The 18,456-nt window shown below is 38.9% G+C and overlaps 1 protein-coding gene across 1 annotated transcript; it reads left to right on the top strand.

Annotated features, from left to right (window-relative positions):
• Positions 1-7,084: 7,084 nt before the first annotated feature.
• On the top strand, positions 7,085-16,527 carry LOC106068641 (phosducin-like protein 3). The gene is made up of 6 exons (XM_013228087.2): positions 7,085-7,272; positions 10,130-10,265; positions 11,518-11,608; positions 11,738-11,881; positions 14,633-14,841; positions 15,632-16,527. The coding sequence occupies exons 1-6, from the start codon at positions 7,267-7,269 to the stop codon at positions 15,766-15,768; spliced, it is 723 nt and encodes a 240-aa protein (XP_013083541.2). The 5' UTR covers positions 7,085-7,266; the 3' UTR covers positions 15,769-16,527.
• The last annotated feature ends 1,929 nt before the right edge of the window (positions 16,528-18,456 follow it).

The raw sequence follows: 18,456 nt of genomic DNA, 5'->3' as shown, positions 1-18,456 counted from the left end.
TCGTCTTGAAAGTCACAACCACAAGACTTGCCCACAACACAGACACAGACGGCGCTCAAATCCCCAGCGTCTCCGTCACCACTGCTTGTGCAACCACAGTCTTGACCACGCAACTTCTTGACCAACGAGTCTACAGGCAACTGCTCCTTTACCAACGAGTCTACCCCTTCTTTCATTCGAGACACCATTTTATCTACCTTGTTCCCCATACTGTTAATTTGTTCACACATTGCTTCATTTATCTTGCCAATAAGCTCATAAATCTCCGGTTCAATTTCAAATAAGTAGGTATCTGGATCTTCGTCTTCATCTATCAAGGCTTGCCGGAGACGAGCTGTAAGCACCTCCTTGGTACCACCAATTATCTCATATCGGTTACGAAGTTCCTTCCTAAGCTCTCTAACTGAGAGTTGGTCTAATCGTTTCAAAGCTGCCATTGTAAATCCTACCTCCTCTCGTTGAGTTGCCTATAATCCCACTTCTGACAACCAATTGTAATAACTTAAGTGAGGCAACTCAACGAGGACATTGACGTTTATTTACACTAAGACATGACAAACACAAAGGACATCTGCCTTGGGTACAGCATCTCCATATTGGCTCTAGACTTGGGCGGAAATCGTTAGTCTCTTATGTCAACATCCGACTTGTCTGATCACTGATAGTGCGCACCTGAGATGAACTCCTATTGAAAATCAGAGCAGGAAGGACTAGTCCTCCCGTAGTGCTCTGGCAAGAAACTTAGCCGTCCGGCGTAGTGCCTCATAGCTACCATACAAGTCGAGTGACTGCACAGGCAAGTCCCCCCTTAGCTCGCGGAGCTGGGGACACTCGTACAAGACATGCGACACTGTTTCGACGCTCTCTCCACAGTGACGGCATCGGGAGTCAAAGTTAGTGCGGAACCGGGCAAAGTATGCCCCAATAGGACAATGTTCCGTCCTGCACTGCGCAACTATTGACTGCTCTGACCTCCTCAGTCGCCACCATGGATCGTCGCGATCTGGGTGACGCATGCGCTGCCAGACACCACGTGCTCTGTCGGATTCCTCCCAGGACTTTAACCACTTCTCGTGAATGAGTGCTCGGATTTGTGCCGTTGCTTGTAAGTACGTGCTTGGTGCTTCGAGGTGTGTGGCTGCCATTGCACCCTCCCTTGCGAGGGCGTCTGCCGTTTCATTGCCCCTCACGCCGCAATGTGAAGGCGCCCACTGCATATAAACGACAGCTCCAATAGCTCGGCGGATGTTATCTGCGGCGCCGATTGCCTCTTCTATTACGGGCGACCCTCCCCCGCCGCCACCCATAACTAGGAGACTGGAGCGAGAGTCAGTGACCAACACCACCGTAGTGGCGCTAGTCTCGCGTTTGAGCATTCGGGCCCTAATGGCCTCGAACGCCCTAGTTATCCCTGTAAGTTCGGCATCCATGGAGCATGCAGCGTAGCCGCATGGACCAGAGAGCCTATCTGGTTCAGTCCGGTCGGGGTAGACAATAAGGGCCCCATACCCCGATCTATCGGGGTCCCTCATTACCGACCCATCGGTATAACAGTATATGGCATCTGATGGGTAGGATTTTATAGTTATGGATGCCAAATTTTGGAGAATGGCAGGTGTTAATCGCCTCTTGGTGGCTCCCTCTTGCCCTAACAGGGACAGGTTTATTTGTGGGGCCGGCAATCTCCTCCACGGAGGGCACGTACTGATTCTCCTAATAGGGATTCTATCAGTGGAGAGTCCAGCTGTATTTGACAAATTGGCCGCTATATGTAGGAACGATCGCATTTTAATGCGGTTCCTCTCTCTCCACTGTCACACTAAAATTGAGGTGGGTAGTCTAGAGTCGCCCCTTTTATAGCGCTCGTAGGCCGTAAGTACTGCCCTCTCCCTCCTAAGATGTAAGGGTGCCACGTTTGTAAAGATTTCAGCAGCGTTTGTTGGGCTTGTCCTAAAGGTGCCACAAATGAACCGTAGAGCATGTGCTTGTACCCGGTCGAGTGATTCGAGGACAGTTTTACTAGCGTATACTTGAACTGTATAGCTGTATTCAATTTGTGATCTGACTGCCCCTAGATACAATGTGCGTAGCATGTCAGCTTTGGCACCCCACTTTGTGCTGGCCAGCTTTCTTAATAACGCTAACTTCTCCGAGGCTTTTCGTTCAACTTCCTGGACGTGCTGGAGCATTGACAGTTTTCTATCCAGGGTCACCCCTAGATATTTTGGCGTATTTTCACGCTGGAGTCGCAGCCCACCGAGTTGAAGCTCGAATGGAGCCTTAAGGATGTCGATTCCTAGGCTGAACAGGGACCAGGTCGTTTTGGCAACGTTTATCTGAATCTGCCATTTGTCGCAATACGAGGAGATGGTATGGAGGTCTGCTTGAAGTGCCGCCTGAATTTGGTCGGCTTTCTTCCCGGTTGACCAGAGGACAATATCGTCAGCATATAGCAGTTTTTTGGACCGTAGCGAGCTGGGCAAATCATTAAGAAAGGCTATGAAAAGTGTACAGGACAGGGCGGAGCCCTGAGGCAGGCCATTAAGTTGTTGTTTTGGCTTGCTAAGGGAGTGCTGGTATTTTGTACGTGTGCTCCTCCCTGACAGAAAGGATTGTATCCAATTGTATATCTTGCCCCGCACACCCATAGCTCTTAGCTTAAGATAGAGGCCTTGCTTCCACACACGATCGTAGGCCTGTTTTAGGTCTATGAACACCGCGTATGTGCTCTCGGACCTCTGGAACCCGTCGGCCACCTCCTGTGCGAATGTCGTGACCTGGTCGATCGGGCTCAAGCCTGCCCTAAAGCCGGCCTGTTCTGGCGCCAGGATACCGGCACTCTCAAAGCACCAAACTAGCCGCTCGTTAACCATTCGCTCAGCAACTTTGCCAAGGGTTGAGGTTAGTGAAATGGGTCTGTAGGACTCCACGTTAGTCGCGTCTTTTCCCTTCTTAAGGACTGGCACAATGACAGCACTCTTCCAGGCCCCGGGCAGTCTGGACTCTGCCCAGGTTCGATTCATAAACTCCAGGAGTTTATCTCTCGCAATGCCCCCAAGGTGTTTTACCATCTCGGGGGTAACCTTGTCTGGCCCCGGAGCTTTTCGATTTTTGCACTTAGCTATCGCTCTGTCCAGCTCAGCACGACAGAAGGGCGCGTTGCACGTTGCTTGGCTTTCCGGCTCATCTGGCTCCCTCTCGAGCCTCTTACGTTCTTTGTTGAGGGCTTTGGACATGGCAGACTTCTTTTCGGGCTTGCTGATTTTAGCAAAATGTCGATTCAACAAGCCGGCCATTTTGGTTACCGTCGAGACCGGCCCTCCGGGTGACAATAGAGGGGCAGCCGTTCGCGCTGTGTCTTTGGCCTCTAGGTTTCGCAGAAGACGCCAGGCTTTCGAGGTATCCCGAAGATCCATCCCGGCGCAGGCAGCGTTCCAATGGTCCGACCGGACGCGTCGGGCCAGTTCACTCGTGGCTCTACAGAGCCGATTGTACTCCCGCCGGATTTCAGGGGTACCCTTCCGTTCAGCAAGCCTCCGGGCTCGCTTACGTCTCAGGACCAGCTTATTCAATTCCTGAGACCACACGCGTTTCTGCCTTACGCCGGATAAGTCCGCGGGACAAACCTCTTGGCCGCACCCAACATAGCTGCTGTTATTTCGCCGTATATGATGTCAACGTCCCTATCCTCCACTGCAATATTCATAAGGGCAGTGTTGACTGCTGCCTCGTAGGCTGGCCAGTTCGCCTTGGTGTAACTCCATCTACGCGGGGCTTTTGGGGTTACACCACTGGCCTCTGAGAGGGCAATTGTGACTAGTATGGGTCTATGGTCGCTTCCAATGTCATCTAGGACTTGAAACTGAGTATGTGATTCTAAATTAGCTGTGATTAGAGTGAGGTCTGGTCTAGATTGGCTGCCATTACCGGTATGGTATAGAGTTGGGGGAGTATGTTTATTTTGCAGACAGAACAAATTAGAGTTATTTAGAAGTTCATGAATTTTATGTCCCGATGAGTCGGTTGAATCATAGCCCCACTGCTGAGACTTAGCATTAAAGTCTCCTGCGATGACGTTGTGAGTGTTGATATTAGTACAGTCATATTCGAGACTAATTTCATGCTTGGGGGGGGGGTTGCACAGATTAGTTACCGTGAGTTTACGCCCTAATTTATGTATCTCGAGGGTGATGGCGTCGGTACGCCCATGCACTCGTGGACCGGGGACTTGTGTAGCAACCAGATTGTTGCGCACATAAGTAATGAGCCCCCGGCAGTCTGTGCATTTACACTTAAATGCAGTATAACCGGTGATACTGGCATTGCGTTTGCCAGTTAGTGTCTCTTGTAGTAAAGCCACATCTATTGCCCTCTCGTGGAGAAGTTTTGAGAGCTCTAACACCTTTGGGATGACCCCGCAGATGTTAATTTGTAAGATCAGGAGGGACCTTGTGTTTATGGGCTTAGTCCCTGGAGTGGGTTGGGTCCCACTAGTGTCAGTTTGGGTTGTTTGGGGGCCGGAGGCTCCCGTCACTATTTCGCTTCCAGTCATATTTGCCTGCGGTGTATCTAGTTCCGCAGGAGGTTGTGGCAGACTTCCATCAACCCTATTCGAATCGGACCTCCGAAGGAGGTACGAATGCAGTGTTCGTTAAGAAGAGGACTTAAGTGGAGGAATTTTAGCTAACTTTTCACGACCTGACAAATTCCCCCTCATCGAGGTCGCGGGGCGACTAGTAGCTGACTTTTCGTGTCCAGGCCTGACGCCCACTACCCGGCGCACGGAGCCTGTTCGGGTCTGCTCGTGCCCGCTTTTTACTGTGTCTGTGTCAATCATGGTTGTATGGTTAAGGCCGTTGGCGGCCTTAGTTACTGCTCTAATGCAGCAGCGTGCATGGCCTATACTTATGTCGCCACTAAGGGCAAGGCAGAGACCTGCCCAAGCAATCACCGCCACAGATTGGCATATAAGTTTCCTGCAAGGCAGGAGTGGGGTGGCGCGCGTTTCTCGATATTCCCAGTGTCAGAGTCGCCATTGGTCGCGGCGGATTCCTCCACTAGCGCGCCTGGGAACGGGCTAGATAGAGCCTAGCTCGTGGACGCCAACCGGTCCGCCCGAAGCAGCCCGCTAAGGCCGCGCCGGTCAGTCCAGTCTTTGCCCAAAGAGAGACCCGCGAATCAGCCGAGTCCCAGGAGAACCCGACCAACCCTCGAGTTGGTGTCCAGCGCTATCCGCTTTTCGGAGAACCCGTGGTCTCTTACTAACCGTTGCCCCGGGGCCCCACAGGGGGGGGGGCTGGACATCAGCGGCAAGCAACCAGTACCCTTGGCCACTCCCTGAGAGCGGAGTGTTCACGCGGCGACCACAATGAGGTGGTACTGGAACGCCGCGGATAGTGCGCACCTTCTTTCTGCACTATCTTGGATGGCGGTGCGCATGGCAAAGTCATAACAATATTCTTGTATTTTAACGTATATTATTAATTTTTAGAAGTTAAAGGTTAGGCAATCAACCACTGAGTACCGGCACCTATTTTTTTTTTTTTACAATAAAGCACGTACCGTCACAAAAAAAAAAAAGCACTGTGTAAAAGTACATACTATAATATTAAATATACCAATGATAGTACCTACAATATGTGAATAGAAGCACTTATACTATCTGCGCTGATGATCTGCATGTGATACAATACATGAAATATAAATCCAAATCTTATAGTATATGACATGCGAAGGATGCTTCTAAAAACGTAAAGTAAGAGAGCTGCAATAGAAACAATATCTTTTGAGTCGGGCTGGGGACTAACTTAAGGTTATGGGGAGGGGTTACTCAACTCTTGCAAACCCACCGACCCACATCTACATTGGCCGAAGCAGGTCTTGTGAGAAATTAATTAACTTCCTTCAATATTCTGACGGCTCATCTCGGCACCATTTGGCATAAATTCAGACGTACTTCCTTCAGAAATGAAAATTATTACATCCTAGTTCAAATCTCCTGCAGGACGCCTGAAGATGGAACCGTCGGGGTTCGAACCAGGACTAATCTTAACACTAGTCCGAAGCGCATTTATATGATACCTCACGACCAGGCAACCTTCTTATCTTATATAATACAGACGTTACTTCAAAAAAGAAGATGATTACGTCCTACGCGTTATGCATTTAGTCATGCATATTAACCAATAACCTAAACTCCGCCAAGTCACTGGTTTTCCTGGCTAGTTCAGACAACCCATTCCATGCTCTAATAGCACTAGGGAATAAGGAGTACTTGTACAAATTTGTTCTAGCATAAGGAACGAGGAATGTGCTTTTATCTTTGTGTCTTTCTGAGTACCGGTATTTTATTAAATTTTGTTTTTGTATTTGAAGATTATGGTTCAGTGTTTTATGTAGCATTGCTACTTTACTTTTAAGTCTTCTGTCCTGAAGGCTTTCTAAATTTAGTGATTTTACTAAAGGTGTTACTCTAGTCAAATTTGAATATTCGTTTGTTATGAATCTCACTGCTCTATTTTGTGTCTGTTGCAGTTTCTTAATGTTTTCTTAAATTGAGTTGAGGGGTCCCAAATAGAGGATGCATATATTCTATTATTGGCAATTTGAATGAGATAGGGAAGATCCAAGAATATGGAACATTCAGAATGACCCACTGCATTAGGGTTTGAACCAAAGGAACTGTCCTGCCTACACGGTAACCATATTTCAATTATTTGCTGCAATTTTGAGAAACGCCCATAAATAAAGTTGAGAGATCGTTTCCAAATAAGGAAATAAAATCTGGGATACACCTTAAAAAAAAATTACCAATCATGTTGCCAGATAAAACTTGTTCAGTATTCCAACATAGATATAGAGGTCTAGACTAGTAATGATTTCCTTTTATACATTTATAGACCTAATTCTTTAATACTCTTATCAATATTATATATTAGTACATATACGTTTGAAATATATAGATATAGTCTCTCTTTTTTTACACATAGATCTAGATCTAATTAAAATGCAATAAGCCAAGCTTATTTGCTTTAAAAAAAATGCATACTAGACTATGTGAATCCTACCGGCATACTAACCTAATTTTTATGTTCACGAGGATTTCCTATTTGTATCATATGTAGATCACTAGATCGCTATAGATTTAATTTAAAAATCTAAATCTATATATTATCGTTAGAAGTGAAGAAATAAAAAGGAATATAGATCTGTATAATATAGTCTGGATTAAAATCTAGTATCCGTTCGACTTCTTTTCTCTTCAGCATGCAGGTAAAATATCTTTGAATGCTTTGACTTTGTTTGTAACACTTCTAGTTCTAGATCTAGATCTAAGTTCTAAGCTTTTGGTAAAGATCTATGTCTATATAGATCTACTATCTATAAAAGTAGATCTAGTAGTCTGAGTAGAGTAGAGAGAGTCTAGCTCTAGTAGACTCTAGAATCTAGATTACTCTATTAGTGTTTTAGAGTCTATCTGCTCATCTACTGATCTATATCTAGAATTAGAAAAAAAAAGCATTAAGAAAATTAGGATGACTATGTCAGTATGCTATGTGACTATGTAAACTGTGTTAGTATACATGTAGATCTAGAATTATTTTTATGACTATGAATTATGATTAGATTACAATTACATACAATCATAGAGTTACTAATAACTAAATCAATGTATTAGTATGTTAATGTATTTTGTACATCAATGATTTTCAATCCGATATTCCTTTTTGCTCCTTCACAAAATTCACTGATGATTCACTGATGATTCTGATCTTCTGGCCCTGCTCTCAGAGAGCTCAGACGTAAATGAGTATTTCAGAGAAATTGAAAAATACTGTAAAGATAATCTTTTATTATTAAATGTAAAATAAACAAAGAAAAGGATAATCAATTTTTGTAGGGAAAAGAAGGAAAATGATATTGTTTCTGTAGCTGGAGAGACTATTAAAATAGTGCAAACTTTTAAATACCTTGGACTTGGTACCACTGGCGGATCCAGGGGAGGTCAGTAGGGGCGATCGCCCCACCACTCGGCCGACCCCCCCCCCTCCCGAAGGGGGGGGGGGGCGAACTTTAGTATAGGATTCACACAATTTGTATACGAATTTATTACTTATGTTAAAAATATATACTAATTATTTATATTTCAACCCATTTTTAGATTATTTCGCGCCCCCCCCCCCCCCCCTTTAATATGTTGGCTGATTTGGTGGGGTCGGGAGGGGGCGATGGTATCAATCCCCCCCCCCCCTTACACTTTTGAGTGGGGGGGCGGTCAAATTTATTTGTAGAAATCACAGCTTGCTAACAAAATCAATTAAATATCTATGCTATTGAAACTTGTTATTGATATTTTAACTGATCTTTTTATTATGTCGTTCCCTTTTTGCCGATTGGTGTGGGGGGGGGGGGGCGAATACCTCTACTGCCCTTCCCGCCTAAACCCTTTGAGTGGGGGTTTGTTTTTTGCCAATGATATTACCAGCAGTATTTAGGATTCTATACAAAAAAAATATTTTTAATGCTCAGAATGCTAGTGTAACATAGATTCTAGAATAATTCTAAATCTAGAATCTATATTCAGATCTAGAGAGATTCTAGATAGAATCTATTAATCATAATTATGATAATCATCATACATGGTAATGTATAGAAAATTAGAAGTCTATGTAATGTTTAATGTTACACTTTCAACTTTAACTTTATAAATTTGTTCTGGAATACTGCAGAATAGTTATATATCTAATATATAAAGCACAAAGTAAGGCATATGTATGTATGTATTTCCTGAATAAAAATCAAAACTGTAGGTATTTAACTTCCTTAGATCATGGCAGAGACTGTAGTGTATGTTTAATGTCCCTCCCACAACCAGAGGGCCCTATAAATAGACAAAAAAGTACCTAATTGTATCTCTTTTGAAGAACAAAACTTTTTAATAAATCTGGTAAGCCTTGTTTTTACAGTATTCACACACTGCTTTTATTTTCGTGACAAAATTTTAAAATGTGAAAGGAACTTTTACCATGTTTGACATAGTTTTAAATCCAATCCAGTAGATTAGTAATACCCAAACTAAGATCCGCAGGACTAGTACTATGATATAGAAGAAAAAGGAATCTAAAGCTATTAGATATCTAGATCTATCCAAAATTAAACCATATAAATAAAGCATCTGGACCTTATCATGCTGATGGCATACCAGCTAGATTCTAATTCTAGATTACTCAAAGAACTAAGCAATGAGATAGCACCAGTGTTCAAAATACTTTTTTCTACAAATTCTGGCTTCACTAAATTAGGGTAGATGGCAGGGGACTGGAAAGAAACTAATGTCACTCTCGTAATTAAAAAGGAGATAAATCTGACCCAGGAAACTACAGACCGATATCACTCACCAGCATCATATGTAAAATACTAGAACAAATAATATGTAGCAACATTATAAACCTATTTAGATAAACATACCAACATTGCTTTACAAATAAATCTAATTAATGATTTTTAAAAAGGCTAATATATTATTGGCAATGGATACCATTTTATAATGACTTTTCTAAGGCAATTGACAAAGTTCACCATCATAGTTTGCTTTTAAAAAAATGTTTCGGTATAACTGGTCCACTACATATCTACACCAATGGATTTAGGAATTCCTTATAGGGAGTGAAAAAATGGGCTTCAAATCTACACCAATAACTGTAAACTCAGGTGTATCTCAAGGAACAGTATTGGGCCAGCTACTCTGTTTTACATTATAGAAATGACCTATCAGATAGTATTAGTTGAGGAACAAAAGTTGATAATTGCATAATATAACATTCTTCTTTAGTCCTGAAGCCACTGTGGATGTTGCCCACACAGCAGTGCTGATTTATCAACAGCATTGCAGGCTGTAGCACTGTGTGTAGCAAACTCCCAACAGGTTGCGGCTACTTATTTTTCTTCAGGGTTGACTTTCCCAAGAGAATTTGAAGAATTACAGAAATATGAATCAAATAGGAGCAATTTTTTCCACCCAGAATAATGCCAATTATTAAGAGTAGCTATAAGGATAAAACTACTACTTATTCATGGTAAACCAGTTACACATACATAAAACTCAAAATATATATTTTTTTCTTCTTAGAATCCTAATGAAGACACAGAATGGAACGATGCATTGAGACGGCACAATATAATTCCTCAAAAGGAGAAGGAAAAAGAACTTACAGAAGAAGATATTGTAAATCTCCTTGAACAGACTGTTGAAGCTAAGCAACAAGGTATTGATATGTCTAATTTGATGTTGTGATTTGCTAAGTATTAATATTATTGAAAAATTTTTTTTAAAATATATTTTTATTAGTAGATTTACATAGATTATATATATATATTATATAGAGTCTAGAAAGCAGAAAACACCTGGACCCAGTAGCATTTGACTTTACAGTGATATCACTTAGAGAATTAAATTTTTAATTATTATCATCAGTATTCAAAATATTTTTTATGCCTCACTAAACCAGGAGAAAGTGCCCAACAAGACTGGAAAAAAAAAAGCTTTATCTCATTTTATATGTAGACAAATTTGATGCCTAATAATTAGTAAAATACTAGAACGTGAAACATAGCTGAACAAATAGTAACACCATACATCAGTTAGCATACTATATTATTCATATTTTACATAGTTCTGGTGACTCACTGTGCCCCTCCTCTAGGGATGAAGAGGAAACCGTGTCTCATAAAATATTCTTTTTTACTGTCCCATACTTGCTGATTTCTGTCTTGACCTCTATGGTGACATACATGCGTTTAGCACGAGCAGGGTTTTAGTCCAGGGCTTTGGAGTTTGATGATGAACACTATATCAACAGACTTAAACTAGAGTGTTTTTCTTAAAAGCTCATTGGTCTTGTAGGTTTTATAAATTTTACTAAACTGACATCATTGTAATAACATATAATCAGATGCAGTGTACAATACAATAGCAGTTCAAATGCATCTTTGAAAAATAATTATGAATACACTCAAGTTACATAAATGTAATCATTAAAAGTACAGATCTCTATTAATTTAGTTAAACATCTGATACCACTCAATTAGCATCTTTTAAATGAAAATTGTATGAATAAAGCCTTTACATTCTAAAATCCAAAAGACTTTAAGCACCCATTACACTACATCTTTGGAGACCTAAATGTAGGGCATACCTGTTATTGCTCTGTGAATGTTAAACAGAAATTTTTAAAAACTTTTTTCATTCCACTAGGCATTAGTTATATAACTGCTACTTTAGATTTACACTGAATCTTACTTTCTATATTTTTTGTATCAGCCTTGTTTTTGTCTACCAGTCTTTTTCTTTTCCAATCTCTTCCTTCTACCTGGTGTTGTGTTTTGTAGTTTAAAAAATTAACAGGTTTTTAGAGACGCCAATCCTTTTACTTAATCTAGCTATTAATGTATGAACTCCCTTGGAATTACCATTTATCAACTTGTGTACACATATTTTTTTTTGTGTGTATTATCCAGGAAAAGGTCTCAATGAGTTGACTTTGGATGAACTAAATGAAAGGGAAGATGATATAGACGAGGAAGAAGAAAGAATATTTGAGGAGTACAGGTATGTTTTCAAATACAGTACTACATAGCAATGATGTTGTTAATGTGTGCATTATTAAAACATTGTGATCTTTTTAAAATGGCATTGGTATCTCTTTTAGATAATTCAAAATGTAAACTTCTCGTTCAGGCGGCAAAGGCTTGCAGAGATGAAAAAGGCATATACTAATGCAAGGTACGGAGAAGTTGTTGAAATAAGTAAAGCAGACTATGTGAGCCAAGTAAATAATGCAGGAGAAGGGGTCTGGGTTGTTCTTCATATTTACAAAGATGGGTAAGTTAGATTAAACACCTATTAATGTTCAATGTCAAAAGTATTGTCATTTCATGCCTGAAAATCTTCTTATTACTAGTATAACTTTTTTTTATCCTGGTGTTAGATTTAACATAGATTCTCTTGCCATTCTTGTGTTCTCAATTTTTGGTTAGAAAAATACCAAGGCATTTGTTCTTTCTGACCATTTTTCTCTCTCATTTATCACTAACCACACAAAGAAATGGTGAGGTCTTAAAGGAGATTTTTTAGATCTAGGCTGAGTGAAAGTTGTGAACGTTAGATTTCTCTGTGCAGAGAGTTTACTCATTACTAATTGGAGGTCATAGGACATGGTTAACAAATACTTTTTAATGATAATGTAATTTTAACAGGGTTCGTAGCCACCTTGAAAACCTGGAAAACACCTTGAATTTTATATTAAATTCAAGGCCTTGAAAAAGCCTTGAATTTCGTAAAAAACGGGGAAAAAACCTTGAATTTTAAAACTGGACCTTGAGTTCTTTCCCTCCCGATACCTGGTGTTTATTTTCGTTTTTTCCCCGGTTACATTGAGCTGACCAGTGACGACGCGTCTACACAGCCTTTCACCCACTTGTGAAGCGCGACCTCGTGATTGAAAACGACCTTGACTCAAGCAAGCATTTCACTTAGCACTGTTTTCCTTTCACTGTTACGACTGAAGACGCGCTAGATCTAGTCTGTAGTGACTATTGTCTATAACTAGAGCAATTAGCAGCCTTATGTGAAGGCTACACCCCTCCGGGCCCTCCCTCGACGAAAATCTTCTTCTTATAACAGTAAGAGTCACTTCGCGTGGAAAGTCCGTATATCATATTATCTTTGTCTTTCTGAGTATTTTATTAGATTTTGTATTTGGAGATTATGATTCAGTGTTTAAGTATAATTGCTACCGGTACTTTACTTTTGAATCTTCTCACGATCCATCCTTCTCATCTAGCTAGAAATAGTATCTAAATTTAGATCTAGTGAAGATAATTCGCGCTTAACATGAAAACTCCGTGAATTTTAGTTAATTTAAGGATCTAGATACAGGTACATCTAATGTCTAGATTGCTCTAAAAATATTCTAGATTTACGATAAATCACTAGAATCTAGTGAAGATAATTCTCTCACAGCCGTTAAAAGTCCGCGAAGTTTAGTGACATTGAGTTAGAACCTATAGAGTCTAGATCTACGATAGATTCAGTGAAGATAATTCGCACACAGCCGTGAAAAGTCCGCCAATGTAGTGACTTAATTAGATCTAGACTGTAGAAGCAGTGACAGCCGTGAAAAGTCCGCGAAGTTAGTGACTTAGATCTAGACTCTAGATTTACGGTAGATTCAATGAAAATAATTCGCACACAGCCGTGAAAAGTCCGCGAAGTTAATGACTTAGATCTAGACTCTAGATTTACGGTAGATTCAGTGAAAATAATTCACACACAGCCGTGAAAAGTCCGCGAACTTAGTGACTTAGATCTAGACTCTAGATTTACGGTAGATTCAGTGAAAAAAATTCGCACACAGCCGTGAAAAGTCCGCGAATTTTAGGGACTAGATTTATTTTGATTCAATGAAGATAATTCGAAAAAGTCCGCGAATTTAGTGACTTAGATCGAGACTTAATTTACGCTAATCCAATAGAATAGAGTGAAGATAATTCTCTCACAGCCGTGAAAAGTCCGCGAATTTAGTGACTTAAATTTAGATCTACTGTAGATTTAACGAAAATATTTCGCACACAGCTGTAGAAAAGCCCTTAGAGTTATTTTGGTTAAAACTGATGGAAAGCAAGTCAATTGCTATAGTAAGAATGAAATATTTTTTTTACAAATCTATGTCAATTTAAGAAAATTTCCAACTTCAGATTGCGACAGTTTTAGCTGAATTACATCTCCATATTTTAAAAAAAGTTATTCTTCTGTAATGCAAGCTTGTGTGTGTTTTTAAATGTATTAGTAAAGTTTCCCTTTTCAGACCTTGCGATCTATGGGGCAGATGATGTTAAGGTCATCTGTTTCTCTGGCCAACGGTTAATGAGCAGGGTGTTATGTGGCCAGCACAATGACCAACCGCCTTTACTTCCCCAAACTAAAGTCAGGTACCCATTAGAGTTGGGTTGACTCAGGGGGGCCCTAAAAATCCAGAAATTCAAAATCCCAGTCTTCACCGGGATTCGAACCCAGGACCTCAGGTTCGGAAGCCAAGGGCTTAACCATTCGACCACCGTGCCCCCTTTTAAATGTATTAATTAACCCAAGTTAAAAAGTTGCATTTAAATGCTTAGGAAACACTAGAGATTAATTAATTTTTTTTTTGGAGGTATGATTTCAACTTATCAGCATACATTTTAATGAGGGTTTTTTAATTTAATATTTATATATATATATATATTGTTCTTTTTACATATTTATGTCATATGTATGTAAATATTTATACATATATATTGCTTGCTATGGTGCGATGCATACCTTGAAAATCTAAAATTCTACCTTGAAAACCTGGAAAATACCTGGAAAATCATTCATGAAATTGGCTATGAACCCTGTTTTAAGCATTTTATATTATATTCATTTTAATCTCTTCATTTGAACTAGTATAATATATTTTAACCAAAAATCCTTTTATATATCTAAAAAGGTTGCCTTCATTATAAATATTTATAAATATAGTTGTTTTACCAAAATATATTTCAAGCATAATTTTATATTATTCAAACCTTTTTTTTTTTTGTTCTTTTACAGAATTCCAATTTGTAAACTAGTCAACAATTTTTTGACCAATTTGGCTAGAAAATTTCCCCAAACAAAGTTTTTGAGGAGTATATCATCTGTATGTATACCAAACTACCCAGACAAAAATTTACCAACCGTATTTGTGTATTTTGAGGGTGATTTGAAGAAGCAGTGGATAGGACCATTTGCCTTTGGTGGAATGAATCTTAAACAGAATGGTAAGATCTTATTTCTTTCAACCTTTAAAGTTAATGGCTCATTTTGTTTCAATCAATCATTAATATTTTGTGCGCTGAACATAGAATTTTTTGTGAGGGCGAAGCTTTTTGGCATGCTTTCTGTTTGTTTTTAATTTGGACGTCTGCTGTCTCAAAATTAATTTTGTCCCCCCAAAAACATATTTAAATTAAATCAGTGTTCAATATATGACCTAAAATTGTGAACATTTTGCTGTAGTTTGTTATTTAGTATTGTAAATTTTAAAAAAAAATATTTTTTTTCAAGATAAAAAGAAGTAATATATACTCGTTAATTTTTACTATAAAGTCAACCAGACTATAATAAAATGAACTAATTTGTTGCATTATAATTTTATTTAGACTCAGTAGTCAGTGGAATTGTGTGTATGTTGGTCATGGTGGAAATGTTATTTCCTTTACGATCTTTATAATGTTCTGTTATGTTTAATGCCCAATTTTCTCATGGATAATAAAGATTTATTATTATTATTGTTATTATTATAAGGACAATTTTTGGAAGCATTTTATTATATGCTATAAGAGGTCACCATTTTTTTTTTGTTCATTCACACACACATTTTTTTTAAAGAAATTTTGCATATTATGTGAATATATCCTAGCAATCTTCATTTACTGGTAACTTAAAGAAAAATTGATTTTATAATAACATTTATTACAGTGTCAACGCCATTAAATGAAAACAGATTTAAATAAATATTTTTAAAGATATAGTTATAAAAATGTATATCTTTTCTTTTCTAATTTTTAGAACTTGAATGGATGCTTGCTCAAGCGGGTGCTATCCAGTCAGATATAGAGAAACCTGAACGAGCAGAGATTGAAGACGTCATGACAAGTGCCATTCGACAGAGTAGGATAGATAATGAAGAAGAAAGTGATAACTGAGCCACAATATTTATGTGTAAATGTGTGATATGTTTGTTTGAGATGGCTTCATTAAATGTGTAGTAATACTCATATATTATGATACATTTAAGGGCTATGTCTTGTGACATTATGAAGTGTTGGTAAGACATGCATGTTGGTGTGTGGCACATCAAAGTGCTGATAAAAACTTTTGACACATTGAAGTGTTATGGTGTGAAGTTGCTGCTGTGCTGTGACACAAATGAGTTGTCTGTTTGCAAAAGCATTTTTAAAAAATAAGTAACTTTCCTTATTTTTTTTTTATATCACTGCTTATAGCAGGTTCAGTGCACTTTGGTCCAATCTCTGGTGGAAGAGGTGTATTCTGTATAATGGTTAATATGCATGACTAAATGCATGATGTGTAGGACGAAATCATCTTCTTTTTTGAAGTAACGTCTGTATTATATAAGATAAGGTTTCCATGCTGCCTTTAGAGCACTTTAGCACTCAGTAAACATAACTCAGCTCGAGATAGCTGTTGATAGGTAGCCAAGTGATTTATACCTCTCAGCCACATATCCCACAATAAAATAAAAATATAATTCAATAAAAGCATCACATTGAGTTAAACTTAAATAGTCTGTCTTTGGAACCTTTGAAACTCAATTTTCCTTATTGATATTCTTATCATTGTAAGAAATGTGTGTGTGTGTGTGTATTTGATGCAAACTTGTTTATATTTTGTAATAAAGTTCTAATTGATACAAATAAATTATATATACATTCTAATATAAAGGTTTTGTAGTTGATTTTATCACTGTAGTCATTCTACACTTAGTAGAAATATTGCTTCGTATCCATTGATTGTAGATAGAACACAGTGACAAGGTCTGAAAGGGGAACTTTACTCTTTTTTTTTAATCCACAGATTCAATCATCTTAGTGGATTTTGAGAAAAGGTGGTTGACTTAACAACCAGCTGCGGACAATGGTTATGCTTGTCCTGGATGTGGCAAATAATGTTGGTCACAGCTGGGGCTGCGCAGCCACAGGAAATACTGCATTCCTCATTAATCTTTGGACTCGAAGACAAGCCTTAGTTGATTTTATTGATACCTGGTTATCTTATTTCGATATATTTATATAAATATATGCGCAACACACTGCTATATATGGCAATCGAGAATTTGCCCACCTTCTCATGGTCAGAAAAAAAGCTTAATACCTTCCACCACCCCCACCCCCGAATGTGTAAGGTAGATTCTGAAAATAAGATGGCAATATAGAAATCACCATCAAGGCAGTCCTGCACTGTTACAAGCAGGCTTCGGTTTTGCACACTGAATGTCAAATGATTTCCATGCTGCCTTTAGGCACTCAGCAAACATAAATAAGAGATATTGTATGGTGATCTAATAGAAGGCAGGAGAGCTGCAGGCTATCCATTTATAAGATAGACTGATGTACATAAGGTCTAAAAGAGTGACATAACTGTTGGGAGAGAAAAGCACAGGGTATTCTGAGGATTCTCACATGGAGGCAACCATAAAATAGTGATCCTAAATCACAGATGGTAGTGGTAAACAAGAAAAAATTATTTTTTTTTTTAAATCACAAAGCTTATACGAAGTATAATTGTATCAATTAGTTTGGAGCAATCGTGTAATTAAATTTGTAATAGATCCAGACCAACAACAATAAATATGTGCGATTAATAATATTTTTACAAATTGTTTTTGCTTATTGCTATTTCATGCTTTTAGCATTCTCGATACGCTATGATCCGGTCACTTATCTGGACCAGTTGGGAAAAGGGGAAGGCAAATAAGGACTATTTGGGTGGATTATACCGTAATTGGTTTTTAAAAGCATTTACAAAAAAAAAAACATAACAACTTTGAACTCGTGGTTTACGCCTCCTCGGGCGGATATGCTTAGCTAGTGATATACTTTGACAAGAGAAGATTGTATAGTTATATATTGTTTCAATTTAGAGCGTCGACCTATAAAAGGGACTAATTCAGCTTATACCACCACTTGAGTCAAGTAAAATTTTTCCCTTGTTCGAGACACCAAACAAAATAATTAATTACCTAATTGTTTTTTTTTTTCTCTCTTGATTCTTGTGTTGTCATGTAAAAGAAATAATAGAGCAAAATTTCAGTTTGATCCGAGATTGGGTGTGGGAGAAATAAAGAAAAAACGTGTAGGCCTACAGTCTTTTTACCAGACAGATTTGTAAAAAGCTGAAAACGCCTAACCTGTGACCGTGCAAGTCCAACAAGGATAGGCCTCTTCGGTGCCATGAAAAGTTACAAAGGAAAAGACTGTCTCTTAACATATAAAATGCCACATACAGATGATGAGTTAGATAGATGTCCGTGTTGCCACATTTGTAAAGATCACAACAACTTGATCTTAACTAATCTTCTGTTAAATATATAGGCTACGAACAGCCTATGGCAGAACAAGTCAGCACGTCTACAAAAAACTGACATTTAAGTGCTGTAGTCTTTCCTTTACTCTTATAAGCTTCATAGTCTTCTACCTTACAACAGGTGAGTTGGATTGACAACATACCAGGTATTGAGATATGAGGTGTCGAAATCGGCCCGGACATTACCATACTATCCGGCCTACAAGATTTTATATATTTAGGTCTACCTTGCTATGCTTCTAGAAGTAAAGAATGTTAAATGTAAAAATGCTTAACCAATTTTAATA

The sequence above is a fragment of the Biomphalaria glabrata genome, chromosome 17, assembly GCF_947242115.1.
Source record: "Biomphalaria glabrata chromosome 17, xgBioGlab47.1, whole genome shotgun sequence".
Taxonomy (NCBI): Eukaryota; Metazoa; Mollusca; class Gastropoda; family Planorbidae; genus Biomphalaria; species Biomphalaria glabrata.
The sequence above is the reverse complement of the archived record's forward strand: the minus strand, read 5'-3'. Positions and strand labels throughout refer to the sequence as shown.

What these genes read in the sequence shown, in the direction of transcription:
- LOC106068641 (XM_013228087.2), top strand. An exon ending in AGAATATTTGAGGAGTACAG is followed by an intron (nt 11,609 to 11,737) that starts GTATGTTTTCAA and finishes CTTCTCGTTCAG; the next exon opens with GCGGCAAAGGCTTGCAGAGA. An exon ending in CTTCATATTTACAAAGATGG is followed by an intron (nt 11,882 to 14,632) that starts GTAAGTTAGATT and finishes GTTCTTTTACAG; the next exon opens with AATTCCAATTTGTAAACTAG.